The sequence below is a fragment of the Lepidochelys kempii genome, chromosome 1 (assembly GCF_965140265.1).
Source record: "Lepidochelys kempii isolate rLepKem1 chromosome 1, rLepKem1.hap2, whole genome shotgun sequence".
In the NCBI taxonomy this organism is placed as follows: domain Eukaryota; kingdom Metazoa; phylum Chordata; order Testudines; family Cheloniidae; genus Lepidochelys; species Lepidochelys kempii.
The window spans coordinates 261,618,029-261,642,571 of NC_133256.1; the positions used below are offsets into that span (position 1 = coordinate 261,618,029).

Consider the following 24,543-nt stretch of genomic DNA (forward strand, 5'->3'; position numbering starts at 1 on the left):
CACTACAGTACCTATATGAGGTGAACTGAAAAATACTATTTGTTTTGTTTATCATTTTTACAGTGCAAATATTTGTAATAAAAAATAATAATATAAAGTGAGCACTATATACTTTGTATTCTGTGTTGTAATTGAAATCAATGTATTTGAAAATGTAGAAAAACGTCAAAAATATTTAATAAATTTCAATTGGTAATCTATTGTTTAACAGTGCAATTAATCGTGATTAAAAAAAATTATTCACGGTTAAAAATATTAATTAATCGCATGAGTTAACTGCAATTAATCGACAGCCCTACTTAAAATGTTAGTTCCAAGATGCGCCCACCTAGGAAGAACTAGATGATCTTAGAAGAAAGGAAGTGGAAGTAACTGGTCCTAGGGTGGCAACAGCCAAAAAATACCATCAGATTGTTTCTATTAGGCCTATGTGAAGTGAACTGGTGGGTCTCATTCTAGTTCCTAGCAGACCGGTGTCTCCTCTGAGTTCCCCTCTTACACCTACAGATGATTCCTCTATGTCAGATTAATGCAGTTGTGTTAGTGGTTGGGAAGGTTTGTTCTGCTGCTACCCATTGATGTACCTATCCTGCGGACACATTCTGGAAGGTTGTCAATCCAGCACCAATTACAGTTCAAATTTCAGAAAGAAACATGAAGTGTGAGCAAAGAGACATACATACCTTATGTGCTAGGTGAAACAGCAGACGATTCTGGAGTCGACTTTTCGGTGCTGAAAGAAAAATCCAACAGTACGTTTCAGAGCCCTGGTACTAATACAAGGAACATTTCTAATTCAAGTTTTCCCTCACTGTTTGTAAGACACCCTCATAAACACTACTAGCTTGCCCAAGCACACCTCACTGACCCACCCACCCCACATAGCCTATAGCTGAACTTCTTCACAATTTCTCACAATCTTGCCACCGTTTAGGTGTCTTCCTGTATTTCTCATCTTCATCAGCTCTACAGCTCTTTTTAATTCTCTGCTGAACACACATTTTTCCCATGCCTTTGCCTCTTGCCTTCCTTAACTCCATGGCTTTATTACTTCTCTCTAAAACATTTAGTACATTTGACAGAGTTTGTATGAAAGATGCTATACAAAGCACGCTGAGCACAATGCATCTCAAAAGAAATACAGGCAACCAACCCTTAATCAAGGCTTCAAGTACCATGTGCCACAATTGATGTAAATTATGTTGCAAGACCCTTAAAAATTACATGGCAATATTCCTGGAATTATGAGGCAAGGCATTGCACAGCAGAGAACCCAGGCACTACGCCACCCTCCTACAACACTATCTATTTAGGCCTGCTAACACAAATCAGCTCTAACTTATTGTATCAATTAAGATGGAATAAATGGGCCCGAAAGTGTCGAAGGTATTATAACCTAGTCACTGTCCAACATTAAAGAGTTTTAAATAAATTTCAGGATTTGGTATACAGAGACTTTTGTCTGCTGAGTACCACGGCAAATACACCATTAAAATCGTTTTAACCTTTTAATAAAGATACAGAAAAGTAAAAAACAGTTAAAGCATTTGAAATGTAAAATAGTAAATAAGGCTTTCTTTTTAACAACAGCCCTTGTTCCTTTAGCTGGAGAGAATTTTTAGACCGCCAGCCTTAGATGGTATTAAAGATATCTGTTGTCCTTTTGGGGAAAAATATAAGAGTCCCCTCCACTCAATACTTAGTCCTGCCTTGAGTGCAGGAGACTGGACTAAAAAATTCTTGAGGTCCCTTGCAGTTCTACCATTCTATGATTCTATAAATTAGTTAAGATGGGCTGGAGTTGTTATTGCTGCTGCTGTTAAAATTTGATCTCATTTCTAAGAAGACAAAACAAGAAAAAAAACACACAAAAGGTGTGGGTGAGGAGTGGAGTGTGGAAACAGAAAATGTAGCTTCTGTCTCTGGTGCTGACTTTCACTTGCAACTTCATTGCTGGAGAAACACATGCCCAGCACACAATCTTATCAGCCACTCTGAGATCTGGCAAACTTGTACGAGCACTGGGCTTTGTAGGGCATCCCTTTCAGTTGCTTCTTTCTGGTCACAGGCTTAGCAATGTTGCAAAATATGCAGTCTTGGGTGGGTAAGCCAGACTTTTATTATACAGAAGGAAAAAGCAGAAGGATAGAAGAGAGAAGATATAAGGCAGGGAAGGAAAAAGAACACATGGGAATGGTGCAAGAGAGAGACAAAATCTCTCCTCCCAGGTGTGTTCAGGTTTCAGCCAAACCTGATGGAGGAAGAGATGTCATCTGGCTCCCTCTCTCTGGCATGGTTTTGTCAGGACATCTTTCAGGATCAGGACGACAAAGGCGCGAGGTCCCAGGAGATGGTGGAAGTGGCAGCCACGATGGTAAAGCTTGCTCCAGTAGCCAATTTTTCTCCCAAGTCTCTTTTTTAAGTCCCCCAAAATGGAGTGATGGATAGAACAGCCCATTTCCTCATTATTTTTTCCACCATTAGGCATAATATCCAGCACACCAACTTTGGTTCATTGATTTCTGGATTCACATTCTTCTTGTTTACCAAGCATGATCTTAACACAGCCCTTAAGTTATATCTATAGCCCTTTCTGTTTGGACTAATTCAGTCTGTCTCACTTTTGCATCTTTTCTCATCAACATTTGTTGATATAGGACAGTTATTGTGACATCTTATGAACTAATACTCTCTTTTTACAGTTGAGCTCACAGTTTAGAGTAAATTTGTAGGCCCAATTATCACAACAAATCTCTCTTCCTTCTCTGTGTAAAGATGTATGTGGCAGCAGTTGGCAGGAAGAACAGGGAGTTTTGAGAAGGAGATTGCATACAGGGAGCTGTTCATATTCAAATCAAGAGGAGGGGAGTTTACAGAAAGCACCTCCTCTGTGGAGCTCCTAAACTTCACTGCAGCCAACCCTGTTCTGCCAAGATTGGGAACTCCATAGGGCACACATCCCCAGCTGTGGAGCTCTTAAGACGTACACCTTAAGAGCTCCACAACTGAAGTTGCTTATCCTACAGAGCTACTAAACTCTGCTGGGAAAGTCCTTCTTCCAAAATGCATTGATGACTCTTTTATGAATGAATCTTTTACAGATTTCATTATTAAACAGTCTATTATATAACACCAGAAATAAACCTTTAATTAAAACAATAATAAAACAAAATTCAAAGTGACACAATGCAGTGAAGGGCAGAACACAAGGGGAGGGGCATAAGCCACAAGCGAGTATATGCCTGGCCTCTGCCACTTCTTGTTCTTGGGCCTTCCAGTGTTAAGTAGTGAGGCTCGAAGTTATCAGGAGTTCTAGGTAGCTCAAAAGAGCTCGGCTCCCGGGAGCAACTGATCTCACTTTTCTGAGCGTGGGTCTGTGAAGGGAAAGGCCTCTGCAGGGAGCAGATGCTGATGCAGGGAGCAGATGCTGATGTTCCCAGTACCCTATGTTGCCCAGGGGCTACAGGACATGGCTGGGTCCTGGTTTAGAGCACTGCATTGCCTGCTGCCCCAACAGCAGCACATGCTGCAGCAAAGCATTCTGGCTTTGTATTGTCTCTGCATCTCTACCTTTCTCCACAGTGTCTTTTGCCAAGGTAACACTGTCCCTGGTGACTGTGATGCTGTCTTTGGCCAATCCAACTACTTCTCTGGAGAGCTCCATTTCTTTTTCCCTCTCCGACCTCAAGTACAACAGCCACCTCTTCATTGATCTGGGGGGTCTTGGGGAGTCTGCAATAAGGTCTGTGAACATTTAATCCTGAGTTCTCTGTCTCCCCTACCCCAGTTGGCAAGCTGCTCAGCTGTTGATAAAGGTCCTGACCTTGAGGGTCTGGCTGCTGCAGGTGCCACGGTTGTGGGAGTAAAAAAACTACAAAAAAACCACAAGCAGTTATTGTTCAAATTCCAGATAGGCTATTCTAGCATTATTTTTATATATAGTTCTGCTTTCCCTCCCTGACAGTCTTCCTAGTCTTGGGGTAATCTCAGAGATATTAAGTGGTGTGTGCATGAGGGGAACTGTATTGGGATTTTTGTATATGATGTTTAAATTTGTGTTGTGCCTTGGAGGCTGGGTGTGTTAGTTGGAAATTATGATCCTGGTTAGGGTTTGCAGTTTTGCTGTGCCTTGGAGGCATTTATATGTTGTCAGAGAGGTTAATGGGCGACATCTGGGGGTGAACTGGACAGTAATCCCCACTGCATCCCCTTTAGGCTGTCCTGACTCTTGATTACACTGAGACAGGTGACCAGGAGGCAAAGAATTGCCTTATTCAAGAAAGAAAAGGACAGGCCAGCGATTTACACTGTGAAGTTATTCACCAAGAAGTATTACAGGAGAAGAAGGGAATTGCAAACTATACCGTGCAGCTATTCTGCATAACATCTGGACCAAAATAAAGCAATTTCTCAGTCTTAGCCTCTGGAAACAAAAACAGTGTTCTGCACTGCCTGCCTGAAGCATTCATATTCCCAGTCCTTCTATGAAACCCTGTGTAAAGCAGTTAAAGAGCTTTGCAATGCCTAAGGTAAAGCTCTTTTCCTGTAAGAATGCATGTTACAGGGCACTTATACCTCAGCAGGGAGCTGTGGTCTTTGTACCTTTATGGGCATGCAATGTTCATAATTACCTCATGTAAAGTGAGAATACTAACTAAACTTTTTTTTCTGTAAGCACTGTCTCAATGAGCTGTTGAATTTCTGACAACTGAATGTTTTCAGTATTCAGATCTGCTGAGGGACAGGAGGTGGTGTACAGACTATGGCTGTGCCATGATGCCAGATGCCATTTTGAGCTGGCAAACAGAGTTGGGGGAGGGTGACATTTGCCAGGTAGGAAAGATGTGGGGAGGGGAAGGAAAATAGATAGATAGGCACATGCTGTCCAGGGTGTTCACTTCAAAATGGTTGAAAGTTGGGGCTTTATCATGAGACAGAGGCCTACTGCTCAGCTGAAGCAGCCACCATTTTGAAAATGTGTACAGGTGGGCCAAATGGACAGCGTGGGCCAAAGGAAGAGAGGGAGGCAGGGGCTGGAGACTCATAAAGGCTCTCCTCTGCCTAAAATGTTCACATCTGCCTAAAATGGCTGCAGCTGTTAGGCACTCAGAACAGAAGCTAGCACAGTATTAGAGCATAATTAATAAAATAATAATAGTAAATTGTAAAGATAGACTCTTACATGACAAGATTTCCTCAATAGGATCTCAGATCCAGGCTGGGTTTCTGGCTGGGAGTTGGGTGCACTTCCTACCTGGCCAGCATCAGGGTCCTGAGTCCCAAAGAGATCCTGGCTTTCTGGTAACAGCTCATCTCTGGCTTCCTTGTGTTTATCCTTGGATGACTCTTGCTTCTTGTCCTCAGGGATTTGGGGGGGTGGGAGGTTCAGTAGTGTAATTGTAATTGATCAAAATCCTGTCCAGCTCCTCAAAAGATCAACAGGTCACATTTCCACTGCCAGAGCTTTTCCTGGTATCCTCGGTTTAATGTACATTCTCCTGAACTGTTTGCATCAGTAGGCATCTCAGTTATTATGCCCCTTTGCAGACATGTGCTTAGCAATGTCCACAAAACCATCTTTATTCCAGTGGTTGTTCACAAGAGCTTCCTGCATTGATGCTTCTCCCCAGATGGCAATGAGATCTAGGGTCCCAGCATGGCTTTAAGTGGCTATTAAAGGCATGTGGTAAGGCTTCTGGATTAATATTGCAGCAAGGCTGATACACTCATATCCATGAGCAAACGGGCAAATTCTAACCCTGCGCTAGTTTTTAAACAGGGGAGGAGACATCTGGTCAACTTGACCCCAGAGCAGTGCACACAAGTAAACAGACAGGTCATTTTAACAGTTGCCCACAAAGCAGTGTAGGATAGCAGTTGGACTGCCAAAGCAGTGCACAGCAACTGCGTGCACACAAAACTGAACTAACTCAATTTGCATCAAACTTAGTTCACTTTGAAAGAGGACTCCAAAGTTCATGATAAATGAGGAGTTAGTGTGCTATAATGAACTGTACTATCTGTACACAAGCATATTCAAACTGGATTAACTCAGTTTAGTGAATCAGGTTTGATCATTTTTAGAAAATGCTGTGAAACCTTCCTCTTTGAGAAAGCCTTTCTACCAAAGCAAGAATGACACTTGCAACACTGACAGCTCACAACTACATGAACAATCCCACCCTCCCCACTCAACCCCTCCTCCCCAAAACAAATCAACGAACCTAAACAATAAACCAAGAGACAAAACACCCAACTCCAAGCAGGGCTTTTATCCTGAAAAGGGAGAAGAGTCAGAGACTCCATGAAGTCCACTAGGCACTTCACTACCAATATTGATTTTAAATGGAATTTGATCTTATTCAAATACTACACTGAGATAAGACAGAAAATGATGGGTAACTTCTCAAAGTAAGACTTCAGTGAGAATTTTAGACAGGCAGAATGGGATTGGAATTGGGTTCTCACCCCTCCTCTTTCAGACAGTGCCATGGGAACTTTAGGACCCTTTCTTGCAACAGCCAAGTCCTCCTGCAAGATATTGAGCATCCCCAACTCCAACAGAAGTTTTCAATAGGTAAGTGAACTCAGCACCTTGCACATATTAGCCCCCAAATGTCTAAACTGATTTGGTTCAGCACTGACTCATAAACCAGCACATCATCTATTGAATCACTCCAAGTCTATATAGGGCCCTACCCATGTCAGGGAGAACAACTGTACTGTTGCCTACATTTCTGTCAGTTGTGCTGCTCTAGTTAGCTTCAGTAGCACTGGCTCACAGATATGGAAAAAATCAACAGAACAGTAACTCCCTGTCGCTACAACTACATCACAAACTGAGTTTTAGATCTTTAAATAACAAAAATGTAAGGCTGGAAAGGACACTGAGCGTTAATATAGTCCATCCCACCACACTTGAGGCAGGACCATCCCTGAAAGGTGTTTGTTCAACTTACTCTTAAAAACCTTCAATGATGGGGATTCTACAACCTCCCTTAGTAACCTATTCCAGTTCTCAACTACCCTTATGGGTTAGGAAGTTTTCCTAATATCTAACAATCTCCCTTGCTGCAGATTAAGCTATTACTTCTTGTCCTAACTTCAGTGGACATGGAGAACAACTGATCATTTATAACAGCCCTTAACATATTTGAAGGCTGTTATCAGGTTCTCCCCCCACCACTCCCACCCCCAAGTCTTCTTTTCTCAAGATTAAACATGACCAGTTTTTTTTAACCTTTCCTCATAAGTCAGGATTTCTAAACCTTTTATCAGTTCTGTTGCTCTCCTCTAGTCCCTCTCCAGTTTGTCCATATTTTTCTTACAGTGTGGCACACAAAAACTGGAAACAATACTCAAGCTGAAGTTTCTACCAGTGCCAAGTAGAGCAGGACAATCACCTCCTGTGCCTCCATACAGTATTCCTGTTAATACACACCAGAATATTTGCCTTTTTCGCAACTGTATCATATTGTTGGCTCATGTTCAATTTATAATCCACCATAATTCCTAGATCCTTTTCTGCAGTACTACTATGTAGCCAGTTATTCCCAATTTTGTATTTATGCATTTGATTTTTCCTTGTTAAGTGTAGTACTTTGTGCCCGTCTTTATTGAATTTCATCTTGTTGATCTCAGACCAGTTCCCCAATTTATCAAGGTCATTTTGTATTCTAATTCTGTAACTAAAGTGCTTGCAACTCCTCCATCTCAGTGTCATCTGCAAATTTTATAAGCATACTCTCCACTCCATTATCCAAGTCACTACATAATCAGGAGAAATTTATTTCTAATAGACCATTTCAATTCCAGATGTTCCACCTGACCAAGACTTTCTTATGTTCTTGTTTCAGAGCTTACTTTCCAAAAGCATAAAATACTTTCTGTAGGATGCATTGTAAGGGTTTTTAAGTCACCAAAACTCCCACCACAGTCAATCCAAGAGACACACCTCACCTTTCAAGCCTGCCTGTTCAGCTTGTGTATACATCCCCAAGAGAAAGTAAGTGCATGCTAGGTTCACCCAGACATCAGGGTTGCAACCTGGTTGCTTGGTCAAAGCCTCATACTCCTGAAAGACAGAAGGTTTGAGAGACACTTTCTCTGTGATGACCCAGACATTTGACAGCAAGACAAGCATTATGTAGACCAGAGGTTTCCCAACTTTTCTTATTGCATACCCCCTTCCAAATCTACCAGCTGCCCACATACCCCACCCCATCCCATCCCTTCTCAGCACTGATACCTTATGTGTTCTTCTTAACACTACCTGTCTTTAGCCATCTGTCCATATTTCACTGTTGCATACAGATATAGTTACAGTGCAATGTATACAACTGAAAAAACCTAAGTTCTGAGCTCAGTTAGACTGAACACTTGCTAGGCAACTGAACCCACACTGTACAGTGATTGGAAGTGAGGGCTCTATTCAACAGTGTTTCTGTATCTGTGTTCTCATTTGTACATCTTGAAGTAAATTAACTACCGTATTTTATATAACAAATTCCCACAGAGTTTTAAAGCTTTGTCTGAGTAGCCTATTACAAAAATGCAATAAATAAAATAATAAATAAAATCCACCATTACACAATTTCTCCCATGTATCCCCCAGAGATGTGTACCAGGGGTACGCGTACCACAGTTTGGGAACCGCTGATGTAGACAATATTACTCTCCCTTTCTGATACCAGACAAAGTGTTACCAGATGATACAGATCAGCCAATTTGTTCCAAAATACAAAAAGGTAAGTGAGTGGTATGAACTACTTTTGGGACAGGAATTTGAAGGAAATGCAGGAAAGGAGAAAGGAGGTGGTATCGACAATTCAAGATTTGCAGACACTTGCCAAACAAAAAGGACCTGGATGGTGGACTGACAGAAGAGGAGGATGATCCATGGAAGAATGTGACCACAAGGACAAGGCAGAGGAAGAGATTGGCTAGTGGTGGTGAAATTGAGTTAACAGGTTTGCAGCACTGGGGAACAAAGAGGAGAAAACAGGCAGAAGCAAGGGTGGCAAGGAAGAAAAGAAAGGAAGCCAGTCCCTGCAGAAGAGAGGAAGAGATGATGCAGATGCAGACCCAGGAAAAATGAGGATAATTTAGAGCGGACTGTGAGAGAGAACATAAGACAGATTCATACCAACACCAGGAAGAGACAGATCTATGTGATCAGGGACTTTGAATGGATCAACGATGACTATGCTAGGCTGGGTAAGTCACTTAAAGAAGCTCAGGTGCTCTTCAGTGGAATACCTGTCTCTAGAGAAGCATGTAGGAGTGACAAGACAAAGAAGATCAGCAGATAGCTCAAGGATTGGTGGAATGAGGAAGGTTTTGGGATGATCGACCATTGGAAGACATTTACAGAAAGGAGACTTTTCTTGACTGATGAACTTCACTTGAGCAGCTGGGGTATTAACCTTCTGAAATCAAGGCTGCCACAATTGATAAGACAGGCTTAAAATTAGGAGAAGTTGGGAGAAAGTTGAGAAAGACTTGTGAAATTTCCATGCCTGCCTTCACTACGCAGGAGGAGGAAAATCAGTTAAATGAAGATACAGTAAGGGATAAAAATACACCAGAAGGTAAGAGTATGGACAGCAAGAAGAAAAGTACAAATATTGATTGTAGTATGTTAGTGAAAGGACTGTACCTAATCTGGCTAGAAAAATGTGGGAGGGCTGAGAGAAATAACTGACATGGTTGTACAAGAATAGAAGGAATCTGGGCAATAAAATAGAAGAACTGGAACTACTGGTAGATGAGGTCAAACCAGATATTATCGGGATTACAGAAACATGGTGGAATAGTAATCATGATTTGAATACAGGTATAAAAGAGTATGTGCTGTTTAGGAAAGACAGACATAAAGGTAAAGGTGGTGGAGTAGCACTGTACATCAGTGATGCAGTAAACTCTACAGAATTAGGATGTGATAGCATGAACAAAACAGAGTCTGTCTGGGTCAAAATCACTTTGGGGAAGGATTGTCAAAGAGGTTCTATTGGGATAGTGTTCGTGGTCTGCTTATAGACCCCCAGGATTAGACTGAGATATGGTAGAGATCTCTAATATTATTAGGAAAGATAAATACTACAAGGAACAGTATCATAATGGGAGATTAATTTCCTGGATATAAAATGGAGAATAAATACTACTAATATTGGCAGAGCCCAGATATTCCTGGATGTGATAGATGACAGTTTTCTTCATCTTGTAGTAACTGAACTAACAAGAGGTGATGCAATTTTAGACTTGGTTTTGGTAAGTGATGAGGACATTCTAAAAGAGCTGGTCATAGGAAGTAACCTTGGATCGGGTGATCACAGTTGTTTTATGGAAAGATAATCAAAATCAAGTTGTCAACTATGGATTTTTATTTCAAAAAGGGAAGTCTAGGGAATTAGTTAAATAAGTCACTGAACTTTACTGATACTCAGTTGAATTACGTGAAGATGCTCATCTGTCAGGCGATTGTGGTGTTGGTTTTTTATTACATTCATGGTAGAAAACCCAGATTTGCAGAGGTACATTAATCCGAACATTGTTAAAAGATAGATGGCTAGATTCTGGCTATTCTGAAACTGGTCAGCATACTGACTCCAGAATTCACTAAATCCCACTTCTCTGAATTTTGCCTTCAGGACATCTGAGCTCTGGAGCCTTACAATTTCTAATTTAAAGGCACCTTCATCAATGAATCAAGAATGTTCTTTGCTTCAAAAGGGCAAGGTCCATGGACAGAGGTAACAAATGGATCATGAATAAATAAAAGCAAATCCTTTGCAATTTAAAGTTATAAAACTGCATTTTAAAACTTTTAATCAGATAGTTTAATCCCCCGCAGATTTCTTTGCTTCCCCGCAGAAAAATTACTTTCTGACAGGGAAGTTGCAACAACAGTCATGCACTACTCCCTAGCAGCACAGGTACATCGTTTCAGGCACCCAGAGCAGCCGGTGGAGAGATAAATCACGATGGGGCTAGGGACACCCCAGCCAGTGGCTCCTATCCTGAGCCGGGATCAGCTGCTAGTCCTGGCTGGGCTAGAGGCAGGAGAGGATAGGACTTCCTCTTCCCCTGCAAGGAGTGGCTGGGTCTGGGTCAGACCCACCCTCAGAAACCTCCACCAGCTGCAGGAAACTCAGCATCCTCCCCTGCTTCCTGCCCCCATTGCTCCTCAGCTGTGGGGGGAGGGATCACTGTATGGGGAGCTGCTCTCCCATCCACTCAACCCCCATGCATCCAGACCTCCCATACCCAGACACCTCTGCCAAGTCTCACCTGGTACATCCCCCTAGCCCTCCATACCCGAACCCCACCACACTGAACCTCAATCCCTGCATCTGGAGCCCCCCTGTACCCAGACCCCACCCCTGCATCCCCACTGAGCTCCCTGCACTCAAACTCCCATCCTGATGCCCCATCCTCTGCACCACCCTGAGCCCCCATGCCACTGAGCCCCCAACTAGCTTGACCCAGACCCCCACCCCACCAAGCCCCACGCCTCCAGCACCCAGACACACACCCCTGCTGAGATCCCCACACCGGACCTCCCGCCACTGAGCCACATCCACCTTCACCCAGAAGCCCCTGCAAAGTCCCATTGCCCCTGCACCTGGAACACTCCTGACAAGCCTTTCTGCATCCAGATCCCCCCACACCTAGACTCCCCCACTGAGCTGCCTGCAACCAAAGTGTCCCACACAGAATCCTCCCACTCCACACCTGGATCCCCCCACACTGAGCCCCTCCACACTTGGATCCTGCTTGGTTGAGCCTGCCAGCCCCACACCTGGTGCGCCTGGCACAGAGTCCCAGGGTGTTTCTGGGGCAGGCCCAGACCTGGTGCTGTGTCAGGGTCGGGGGAAGCCGCACCGCTGAGTCCATGTCCTGGGGGTGGGGTGGCTGCAGGGTGATCTCCCATCTTCGTGCAACCGGTGGCCTGTGCTCCCCACTGCCATGCTGGAACCTCTGCATTTATTTATGACAAATAAAACTTGCAGAATTTTAATTTTTTGGCGCAGAATGTCCTCAGGAGTAAAAGTTTCATCTGTAGCAAGAACACGCAAAGTGGGAAAGGTCAATATCTTTCCTGTTAAGTCTGTCAGAAAGATTTCAAGATTCCTCTGAAAGGCACACATAGGACAGTCTGGTGAATGATGCAGTGAAGTGTATTTAATTAAGGGTGTATCGCTTCCAAATGTCAAGCAAAACCCTTCTCTTTCTCTGTCATAGAGGGACCTCCATCTATAACAAGCAAGTTTACTTTCTGCAGATTCAAACAATTTTTTTTTTCAAAAAAAGCCTTTTACCTTTTCAAAAATGGTCTCTCTTGTGGTGTAGATTTCTATTGGTATTAAGGATAAAAACTCTTCCTTGAAAATTTCACTATCATAAAAATTTAACTAACAGTGATAGCTGGGCAGTATCACTTAAAATGCTTGATTCATCCCCCGCAAGAGACATGTTTTTTAAATCGGAAAGCAGTCCTGACAGACAATCCTTATAAATTACCTCCAATCTTTACGCTACTGTGGAATCAGAGAGAGAAACTTGCTTCACATGGTTCACAATGTCTTCTTTGTTTTTATCTCTGGCAAAAAGCTCCTCCACCATTTCTGTGTACTTCTTCACAAACTTGGCAGCTAGGAAAGACTTTCTTTTCAGGTGGTACCAACATGTATGAAGAGAAGCAGCCGTTGATTTTTTTCCTGTTCAGTCACTGATGTTGTGAGAATGACATTTGAAGTGTGATATGAAGACTTCAGATTTTCAATTTTGTCACATCTTGCAACACTGCCAGGAGGATAGGACATGTTGAAATTACTGTGTTTTGATTCAAAATGGTGCCTCACATCAGTGACCTTACAGACAGATACAGTAGTTTGGCATATTAAACACAAATGTTTTGCATTTAAATGAGGTGGCATAACAGAAAGAAAATCCGCTGTCCAGTTTAGGTTAAAAGTTCAGTTTCCACTGTTGACTGTGACATTTACTCCTACTCACATTTATTTCTGGCTACATTTCCAACACTAATGAAAAAATGAGTGGCGTCCTAGTTCAATCACAGCCGATGCTATCACATGAAAAAAAGAGTTACTCACCTTCTTGCAACTGTTGTTCTTCAAGATGGGTTGTTCATGTCCATTCCAATCAGGTTTGTGCGCACCGTGTGCATGCCAACCAGAAGATTTTCCCCTTAGCAGCATCCATAGGGTCGGCCTGGGCCCCCCCTGGAATCGTGCCTTCATGGCACCCAATATAGCGCCCTGCCGACCCCCCTCCACATTAGTTCCTTCTTGTTGGCTGCTCTGATCGAGGGGTAGGAAGGTGGGTATTGGAATGGACATGAATAACACATCTCAAAGAACAACAGTTACAAGAAGGTGAGTAACCATTTTTTCTTCTTCGAGTGCTTGTTCATGTCCATTCGAATCAGGTGACTCACAAGTCAAAGTTCAGGAGGTGGGGTCGGAGTCAACCACTGATTGGGGCATGGCTCGCCCGAAGGCTGCATCGTCTCTGGCCTGTTGTGTGATCACACAGTGCATTGTGAAAGTGTGTATCGAGGACCACGTTGCTGCTCTGCAGATTTCCTGTGTGGGGACCTGTGCCAGGAATGCTGCTGAGGAGGCCTGAGCCCTGGTGGAGCGTGCAGTGATCGGCAAAGCGGGCACCTTCGCCAGGTCGTAACACTCCCGAATGCATGACGTGATCCATGACGAGATGCGTTGGGTTGAGACTGAGAGGCCTTTCGTCCTGTCTGCCACCGCTACGAATAAATGGACAGACTTTCGGAATGGCTTAATTCTCTCTATATAGAAGGCCAGCGCTCTGCGGACAACCATTGAGTGAAGCCTTTGTTCCCTACCGCAGGAATGCGGCTTAGGATAGAACACTGGGAGGAAGATGTCATGGTTAGTGTGAAACTGGGAGACAACCTTAAGGAGAAAAGCAGGGTGAGGCCTGAGCTGAACCTTGTCCTTATGAAATACCATGTAAGGGGGCTCAGATGTAAGGGCCCTGACCTCCGACACTCTCCTAGCTGAGGTTATTGCCACCAGCAAGGCCTCCTTGTATGAGAGATAAAGCAGGGAGCACGTCACCAGTAACTCAAATGGTGGACCCGTACGTCCGGAAAGGACCAGATTAAGGTTCCAAGCTGGGATAGGCTGTTGCGTGTGCGGGTAGAGCTTGAGGAGACCTTTAAGGAAATGACTAACCATAGGGTTTGCGAAGACTGAGTGACCATCTGCGCCTGGATGGAAGGTGGAGATGGTGCCCAAGTGGACCCTTATTGACAACATAAACAGAGCCTGTTGCATAAAATGGAGAGGTAGTCCAGTATAAATGGCACCGAGGCAAGCGTTGGTGACTGATGGTGTTGCTCCAACCAGAGAGAAAACCTCTTCCACTTGGCAAGGTACGTTGTCCTTGTGGAGGGCTTTCTACTGCCAAGGAGAACTTGTCTGACTTGATCAGAACAGGACAGCTTCACCGTGTTTAGCCATGGAGCATCCATGCTGTGAAGTGGAGCGACTTAAGGTTCGGGTGTCGGAGGAGGCCGTGATCCTGCATGATTAGGTCCGGGACAAGTGGTAGGGTGACTGGAGTTGCCACGGACATTTCCAGGAGCGATGTGAACCAGTGCTGGCATGGCCAGGCCGGAGCTATCAATATCACTAGGGCTCAGTCCCTGTGGATCTTGAGGAGCACCCTGTGGACCAACAGAACCAGCAGGAAGGCGTAAAGGAGACGGCCCACCATGGAAGAAGGAAGGCATCCGCAATGGAACCCGGGCTGTGATTCATGAAGGAGCAAAATAGCTGACACTTCCTGTTGCTGCACGAGATGAACAGGTCTATTTGGGGAAAGCCCCAGAGATGGAAAATTGAGCTCACTATGTCCAGCCAAAGGGACCACTCATGGCCATGAAAAAATTGGCTGAGACTGTCCACCAGCTTGTTCTGTATCCCAGGGAGGTATGATGCTTGCAGATATATTGAGTGCTCTACACAGAAGTCCCACAGCATGAGGGCTTCCTGGCACAGGGGAGAGGAGCGTGCACCCACTCCCCCGTTTGTTGATATAAAACATCGCTGTGGTGTTGTCCGTAAGGACTGATACACATCTGCCTGATATGAGGGCTCTGAAAACCTGGCACACCAGCTGCACCGCTCTCAGTTCTCTGACATTGATATGCTGAGCTAGGTCTGCCTGAGACCAGAGACCTTGTGTGCTGAGGTCTCCCAAATGTGCTCCCCATCCCAGATCCGAGGCATCTGTCACTAACAAGAGGAATGGCGAAGGGCACTCCTGCACAAACTACCTGAGGGTTGAGCCACCACAGGAGGGAGTCTAACATTGGACAAGCAGGGTTACAACGCTGTCCAAAGCATCTCGAGCTGGTTGATGAACTGACACTAGCCATGCCTGGAGCAGGCGAAGTCTGAGTCTGGCATGCTGTACTACGTAGGTACAAGCAGCCATATGCCCCAGCAGTTTCAGGCAGCTCCTTACCGTGATTGTAGGTAACTGTCTGAGACCCCGTATGACGTCACCCAGACACCAAAATCTGGCTTCTGGGAGGTATGCCCTTGCTTGAGTTGAGTCTAGCACTGCGCCTATAAAGTCTGTCCTCTGCACCAGGGACAGTGTGGATTTGGCCTCGTTGAGAAGGAGACCTAGTTCAAGGAAGGTCATTCTTATGAACCTGACCTGCTCCTCCACTTGAGATCTGGAGTGGCCTTTGATCAGCCAGTTGTCGAGAGACAGGAAAACCTGTATCTACTGCTTGCACAGGAATGCTGCGACAACTGCCATGCACTTCGTGAAATCTCGAGATGCTGCTGACAGGCCAAAAGGTCGGACAGTAAACTGATAGTGGCTGTTGTTCACCACAAACTTGAGGTATCGTCTGTGACATGGAACTATCACTATGTGAAAATATGCATCCTTCAAGTCGAGGGCGGTGTACCAGTCTCCTGGATCCAATGAGGGGATAATGGAGGTCAGGGAGACCATGCAGAACCTGTTTCTTGACAAACTTGTTGAGTTCCTGCAATTCCAGGATGGGTCTGAGGCCACCCTTGGCTTTCGGTATTAGGAAATATCAGGAGTAGAAGCCTTTGCCCCTGAAGAACCTCGTCTATTGCTTCCTGTATTAGAAGTTGCTCGTGAGAGGGATCCCTGAAGAGGGATGGGGAAAGGGGGTGGAAGGGCGGGAGAGCACAGAATTGGATGGAATATCCCCTCTACACCATGCAGAGCACCCAGCGGTTTGAGGTGATAAGGGACCAAGCACGGTAGAAAGGGGATAGACGGGACGAGAAGGTAAGAAGGGATGGATCCAGTCGTGGTACTGATGTGCTGTCCTCAACCGCACCTACAAAAGGGGGGTCTGGGGCCCGGCAGAGGCTTGGGCTGGTTGGAGCTCTGCCCCGAGGATTGCTGCCTCCTTCTACCACTCCTATTCCTCCTATGAGGAGCACCCTTGCAGTTCTGGGGTTGGTAGAACTTGGAGGGAGGCTGTGGCTGGAGATGCCTTCACTGAGGGGCTGGTGTATGGAGCCCCGAAGATCTCAGTGTGGCCCTTGAGTCCTTCAGACTATAGAGTCACTTATCTGTTTTGTCGCAAAAGAGGGCCGAACCCTCGAAGGGGAATCCAGGTTTGCTGGACCTCGTGGGGCAGACCAGAGACCTGCAACCAGGAGCCCCTTCTCATTACAATCCCCATAGCCATTGTATGTGAGGCCACAGGTTCTGGGCAGCACAGTGTAAGAGCTGTTGGAGTGCCCTGTTATCCTCCAGGGCCAGGGCCGTCAATGTCTCCGCGACCGCTTCATTTGGGGAGGATGAGGAGGAGAGACCTGGCAGCGGACCTTGCTCACTGCCTTCAATGCTCCGTGGGTCTTGTGGCACTCGGTATCCCACGGTTTGTGGTGCCGGGGAGTTGGAGCCGAAGCCGCCGGCAGTGCTGCTGATGGGAGGGTGTAACAGCGGTGCTGGTGTTTCCGTCAGTGGTGCCACTGCTAGCAGTGCCAGCGTTGCCTGTGGGGGAGCGAAGGACGCCGAGGACACCAACGCCGACCTGGACCTTGGGCCCTGGACCTGTCCCTGGTGATAGGCCCAGGGTGTCCAAAAGGGCCACTGTGACAAAGGCTGCGATGGCAGAGGCCACAGTGCCGGGTAGGGATGATGGCTACGACGGGATCTGGACCTCCTGCTCCTGGTCCTATCAGAACGACAAGAGTCCACCTCCGCATCTGAGGTCTCCGAGTAGGAGAACCAGGGAGAAGAGGTGCCCTGGCATGCTGGAGAGCGGTACTGAGAGGCCGGAGATCGGTGCAGCTCCCCTGCATGGGTGGGCCGTGCCGAGGAGAGGTGCACCAGGAATGTGGATTGGCGCACCATCAGTGCTGGTTTGCCCCTTGACTGAAAGTGGGGCTGTGCAGTCACCGGCAACTTGTCCCTTCTCTGCAGGGAGGACGGCACTATGAGGCACATAAGGTCCTTAGCCACTTCCAGCTCCCATCCACACCGGAGGCATTTGAAGTGGTCACCTTGATGTTCCGGGGACCGTGAGGGGTTCGGACTCAACTGAACCCCAGACAGGGCAGGAGTCTGCGAAACCCTAGAGGGCTGGAGGGACAAGGCAGTCTGGTTCGAGGTGCTCATTGATGCCACAGGTCTCTTGGACTTTAGAGGGGGAGACTGACCCCACTCTGGCCTTTTCTTCTTTAGTGGCACTGGGGACTGAAAGTGGTGCCGCACTGAAGACTGCTTTTTATTGGCGGAGCCGTGGTGGTGCTGAGGGGCCTTAGGGTCCTTGTTCGGTGCTGGAGCACTGCAGACCAACGATCAAGTACTCGGCGTGGTTCTGTGGACCCAGGGTTGGAATGTGGCCAGAGTGCTGCTTCCATCAGCAGGATCTTAAGTCTCTGCTCCCCGTCTTTAAGGGTCCTAGGTCGAAAACCCTTGCAGATCTTCCATTTGTCCTTTTGGTGGCTCTCCTCAAGGCACCGCAGACAAGAAGTGTGTGGGTCCCTCTTGGGCAAAAACTTGCCACAGTCCTCACAGAGTTTGAACCTTGGGGAACCGCGCATATCCCAGAGGTGGGGAAGATGTTGTTGGGGGGAGGGGGGAAGGAACCTCCCAAACAAAACTCAATTACAACTATTTCTAACTAACTATTTACACTATTGTACAATTAACTAAAGAGGACACTGCCAAAGCACTTGCAAGCAAGAGCGAGCTATGTTTCAGCTAGCCGTCACTAGCGGTAAGAAGGAACTCAGGGGATGGGGGGTCGGCAGGGCGCTATATGGGGCACCATGAAGGCACGACCCGAGGGGGCGCACAGGCCGACCCTACAGACACAGCTAAGGGAAAAATCTTCCGGCTGGCGAACACGTGGTGCGCACACACCTGATTGGAATGGACATGAACAAGCACTCAAAGAAGAACTTAAGATCCAGTAAGCAGTGCTTAATTTGTGCCAGGACTTGCTAGGGCTGAGCCACAGCACCTCTAGGCTTGGCAGTTGATAGCCCGGGCACCTCTGGCCTCTGGCCAGCAACCGCTGTTCTCTGGGCTCCCAGCTCTGAAGGCAGAGCCACCGCTATTGCCACTCTTACTTCTGCTCTGCCGCTGGCGGTCGCACTGCCTTCAGAGCTAGCTGCCCGGCCAACACCTGCCACTCTCTGGCCACCCAGCTCTGAAGGCAGCACTGCTGACAGCGGCAGTGCAGAAGCAAGGGTAACAATACAACACACCATGCCACCCTTACTTTGTGCTGCTGCTTGCACCAGTTCTGCCTTCAGAGCTTGGCACCCAGCCAGCAGCTGCTGCTCTCCAGCTGCCCAGCCAACGCTTAGTTTGTGCTGGGGCTTGCCAGGGCTGTGCCCTGGTACCTCTTTCATTACAAATTAAGTACTGCTGGTAAGTTACTCACTAAGGCAGTCATAGGCAAATGACTGGCAGAGCATCACAGTTCATGAATTTAATAATAAACATTTTTTTCAAGTGAGCTGGTGGGTCACATTTGGCCCACAGGCTGCCTACTGAGTATCACTGACTTAAACATGTAGGAGGCTTTGAGTTTTTGTATAGCTGTTCTAATGAAATTATCAGCAATTTGCATCCCAAGCTAGGGGAATAGGGATGGGGAGAAAAAAACCTTGTGGGGAAAGGCTCCAGACCCAGTTGGATGAATAATCACCTCTAAAAGGTTTTTAGGAGTAAGCAGAGAGCCTATAGGTAATTCAAAAAGGGACTGATCAGCAAAGAAGACTACATCTTGGAGGTTAGAAAATGTAGTAATAAAGTGAGAATTGCTAAAAGTCAACATGGATTAGCTCTTCCCAAGGAAATTAAAATAAATCAGAGGTTTTTTAGTTATATAATTAAAAAGAGGATGAGGTTGGGCTGCTATGCAATGTGAATGGAGACAAGATTAAAGATAATCTAGGAATGGCCCAAAGATTAAAACAAATGCTTTGCCTACATTTTCAATATGGATGATAAAATGGAACATAGGCAGGACAGCTGATGGAAGTGAGTGTACAGAAATACGGATTACCACAGGTAGAAGAAAAACTTAAACAGCTTAATACGCTCAAATGGAAGAGACTGGATAATTTCCAACTCTGAATACTGAAAGAACTGACATATGAGATAAGTAATCCGGTATCAAGGATTTTTAATAAATCTATTTGGGGTAGTTTTGTATGACTGGAGAATAGCTAATGACGTACCTATATTGAAAAAGTTAAAAACATGATCCAGGCTACTACAGACCTGTTAGTCTAAGTTCAAGGCTTTAGAACAAACTGTGAAGGCAAGAATAATTAAATTCATGGAGGTAAACGGAAGAGGGAAGCTGTCATTTAACATGGGTTTACCAAAGGCCGATGATGCCAGATTAACCGACTTTTCCTTCTTTGAGAAGAAAACTGATTTTTTAGATAAGGGAAATGGAGTAGATCCAATATACTTGGACTCCAGTAAAGCTCTGACATGATACCACACAGGAAATTATTAGTTAAATTACAGAAGATGGGGATTAGTACAAGAAATGTAAAATGGATAAGGAACTGGCTAAAGGGGAGAAGGCAACAAGTTGTGCTGAAATTATCAGACTGGAGTGCAGTTACTAGTGGAGTTCCTCAAGGACTGCTCTTTGAATCAATCTTATCCAATGCTGGGGCCATGGCACAAAAAGTAGGAGTGAGTTAATGAAATTTGCTGATGATACAAAGTTGGGAGGCATCGTCAATGCAGAGGTGGAACAGCATGTTATACAGGAAGATCTAGATGACCTTGAAGACTGGCGTAATAGAAGTGGTATGAAATTCAATAGTACAAAATACAAGGTCATGCACTTAGGGTTTAAGTATTTCTGCCACAAGCTGTGGCCTCATCAGTTGGAACTGAGGTGGGAGACCTGGGTGTGCTGGCAGATCATAGGATGACTCTGAGCCACCAATGTGATGCAACTGCAAAAAAGAAAAATACTAGGATACATCAGATGATGACAGTGGCCAGGATGTGGGCAGTTGAAGCAGGAGTCCCACCTAGTGGTCAGAGCAGGAATCAATATCCAGGAATCGGAAGCCAGGTGCCCAAGCCCAAGGTCACAGCTGGAGTCAGGAGCCATGAGTACAAGTCCAGGGTCAGAACCAGGTTATCTGGAGTGAGGCAAGGCAGGAGCAGGGCTGGAACAAGGCAGGAGCTATCACAGCCATGGGCAAATGCTTTGAGCAGCCGCTGAATTGCGGCTACTGCTGGGCCTAAAATCCAGCCTTCTGACCCTTCCAATCCATCAGGCAGTGTAGCCACTCAGGCAGTCTACTACAGGCCAGCTGCGCTCATCAGATTGCCCAGAGACTGGTTCTGTGGCAGGCACTGCTTCCAGACTAGCTCTGTTGCAGACCCTGATTCCCAACAAGCACAGGATTTCCAGTAGAGAAAGAGAAGTATTAATGCCACTATACAAGGCACTGAGAATACCTCTTTCAGAATATTGTATACAATTCTGGTCACCCCTGCTCAAGAAAGATGAATTCAAACTGGAACAGGTGTGTAGAGAACAGTTACCAGGATAATCAGGGGAATGGAGGGCCTACCTTATGAGACTGGAAGAATTTGGCTTGTTTAGACTAGCAAAAAGAAGGCTGAGAGAGGATATGATTGCTCTCTATAAATATATCAGGGGGGTGAACACTAGGGAGGATGAAGAGCTGTTTAAGTTGGATGACAATGATGGCACAGGCACAAATGGGTATAAACTGGCCGTGAGCAAATTCAGGCTGGAAATTAGAAGTCGGTTTCTAATAATCAGAGAAGTGGGGGTCTGGAACAACATCCCAATAGAACTTGGGGAAGGGGGAAACAACCCATAAATAGTTTTGAGAGACAGCTGGAAAAATTTGTGTGGGATTGTATGATGGTGATGGTAGGGGGCAAGGCTTGGCAGCCCTGGGAGTTCCTTCCAATTTATGTTTCCAAAAGCTCATGTTTCAGAGCTTCAGCCAGTCCCCTGGAGGGGTCAGGAAAGGATTTTTCTCATCCCCCAATCTATTCTGAGTTTATATTTGTTTGTCTGCTTTTGTGCCCTTCCTCTGAAGGATCAGAGATGACCACAGATGGAGAGGAACGCTGGACAGAGTGAGCCAGTGTTCTAAGGCAGGACTGAGCATTCTCTCCCTCACTGGCATAGCTGGCAGGTTCTTGCTCACATGCTCAGTCTAACTGATTATATGCAGGTTTGGGAAGGGATTTTTCCCCAGGTCAGATTGGCAGGAACCTTAGGAATTTTTCTGCAACAAGAGATACAGGTCCCTTACCAGGACTGTCTAGCTAGATCTCACTTAATCATAGAATCACAGAATATCAGGGTTGGAAGGGACCTCAGGAGGGCATCTAGTCCAAGCCCCTGCTCAAAGCAGGACCAATCCCCAACTAAATCATCCTAGCCAGGGCTTTGTCAAGCCTGACCTTAAAAACTTCTAAGGAAGGAGATTCCACCACCTCCCTAGGTAACGCATTCCAGTGTTTCACCACCCTGTCACTCATACACTGCAGTTCCTCCTGTTCTCTGCCTGTGCCACATAATAGTTGGGTCTCTTTTGTGCTGTAATACTTTGGTCTAGTGTCAGTGGTTGGGTTTAGTGTTGGGACAGGTGCTGTTGGTGGCCTGTCACATACAGGAGGTCAGACTAGATTATCTGCTGGTCCCTTCTGGCCTCAAACTCTATTACCTTTATTTCATATTAGATTCTGACATATGATGTGTGCTACTGGTTCCTCCCTGTCCACATTATAGAATAAGTCAATAGAATGGACAATGGGGGACTAGTAACAGTATAAAAGTTAACTGTGGGGCTATATAATATATTCTGTGTCCCAGATAACAAACAACTTTTTTCTAATCTTTTCTGATGCTTTGAAGTTCCCTATTCCATGTCACACCCTAGTATGCACTGTTCTGGTGACATCATATCTGCCAGGAAACCCCACTCGATAATGGAACTCATCTATTGTGGATTCCGGTATATACCTGTTTAAATAACTGTAAGTCATGGTTTAGCACAGACTAAAATATGGACATAAAAAGACTGTATCAGGAATTCCATAATAGCGACAATAAATAAAATAAAATCCACATTAAGTATTACAACACCACTGTTGGACACGGGGTCCCAATTTAAGATTTTAAAATAATCAGCCACAGTTATGCAAAGGTACTGAATATGTAATACCTCACCTCTAACTTCCTTCTACATTTATGTTCATTCCATATGCTTGAATGTTGCCATATACGCCATTTAATTTCATCAGTCATTTGTGTAGAACGAAGCACATTATGCTCAGCGTCTTTAACAGATTAAATTTTTTATTCTATTTTTTTTTTTAAATATCAAGCAACTTTGTGCCTTGTGAAAGACAGCTGTGAGGATAAAAATCACTGAAATCGTCTTTAGTTATATCCAGAAACTATCTGTTTGTGGGGATGGAGAGATACTTAGTTAAAAAAATTGAGACCTCTCTACAAGTGCATAAAAAAATTCCAAGCCACTTTCCATTTTAAGTTAAAAGCTGGTCCGTGTATATATGTATGTGTCACACAGACCAGCTCCTAATGCCTCTGTTAGCAGACAGCAGAAGAGATGAATACAAATACTTGCACTTTTTAAAAGCCTGGATCAATATCACCACCTGGTGGTGAAACAGATTTAGACGGACTGCATTATTTTATTGACTGATGTGTCAGGTCCTCTTTTACTCTTACATCCAAGAGAGTGTTCGAAATTTAAAATCCATCCTGGATTTCCTTCTAGTAATGTAAGCCCTTACGAAGTATTCAAAGCAACAGGATAAACTTAACAATTTTTTTTTTTACAGAATGTCTCTCCATCTCTACAAGCAGATATTACCAAATGCAACTAAAGAAAGTTTCAGTACTGCCAACTCATGCCCTTTAGCCTACCCAGTTCTAACATTTAAGGTGATGGAAAAGGTTAAGGTCTACCAATTCCAAGCATCCCTGGCAATTGTAGAGAAGAGAATTAATCAAGTGAGATATTTCCAGCTGCTCCTAACCTATATCCCTGCTCATTGTTCCAGAATAAGGATAAAATGAAATATTCTCAAAAATCTTGCAGACATATTCAGGGCTGGCTGGGAAGGGATATTCCATCTCCAACCCAAGTCTGGAAACCCATTTAACCCTGTACGTTTGAGCAGAAATCTCCACCTAATTCTATAAGGGAAAAAGTCATCATAGTTCCCCAGCATAATTCTCTAAAACTATAGAGGAATGTTTTTTCCCCTGGGATCCCTAGTTCTATGAATTCACATTAATATTTTTCCCAGGGCTAAAGGGAGGTGTGAAAATGGGAAAGCATAGAAACAAATTAATAGGCTGTGAAGGCTCGTTTCAGAATGGCACAAGGCAAGATAGTCAATAGAAACAGACTTAGGTTTTGCTAGATGTCAAGAGAGAGTGATGTGTTGGGCACACCTGAGAACAGAGTATGGGCTCAGTGACCCAAGACTGGCAGCAAATTCTATTTCACAGCGGGAGAGGCAGAAGGGTCATGGGAACGATAGTGGGGAGAAGGCAGAATCCCACAGGGGCACCTTCTTACCCAAAAGGAGTACAATAGGCACTATATGATGCAAGCAACTTGATAATCTATAGATTATTTGAATAAACATATTTTCTAAAAACCTTGAAAACTCTTTGGGGTAAAAGGGAGGTTTTATGCAGACATCAGAAAATTCATAGAAGAGCAACAAAATCAATTAAGGGGCTAGAGGGACTGAGAAAAAAAGATTAAAAATAATTAAATTTGTAATACTATTGCTTGGCTAAATAGTGAAGGTGGGGATATGATTGTGTTGTCCCTTTTTGACCTGAATGGGTATTCAAAGTTCAGGGCCCTTCGGATATTCCTGCTGGAAGTATTGAAGATAGAATCTCATATTTCCTTTGTACATTCCTTGTAAATAAACGAGATTGCATCAAAG

At 45.0% G+C, this 24,543-nt stretch overlaps 1 protein-coding gene across 5 annotated transcripts in view; it reads right to left on the reverse strand.

Annotated features, from left to right (window-relative positions):
- The window catches only part of IFT56 (intraflagellar transport 56), an 80,420-nt gene that overhangs the window by 50,127 nt on the left and 5,750 nt on the right, over positions 1 to 24,543 (reverse strand). For 2 of the 5 annotated variants that reach the window (XM_073327300.1, XM_073327299.1), the window contains exons 4-5: positions 7,960 to 8,074; positions 684 to 733 (exon numbers count right to left, since the gene is read on the reverse strand). In XM_073327300.1, coding sequence (XP_073183401.1) covers positions 684 to 733; positions 7,960 to 8,074 — 165 coding nt within the window. Of the gene's footprint in view, positions 1 to 683; positions 734 to 5,182; positions 5,776 to 7,959; positions 8,075 to 12,522; positions 12,795 to 24,543 lie in introns of those variants that run through there. The other 3 variants (XM_073327301.1, XM_073327303.1, XM_073327302.1) reach the window with 3 other exon arrangements.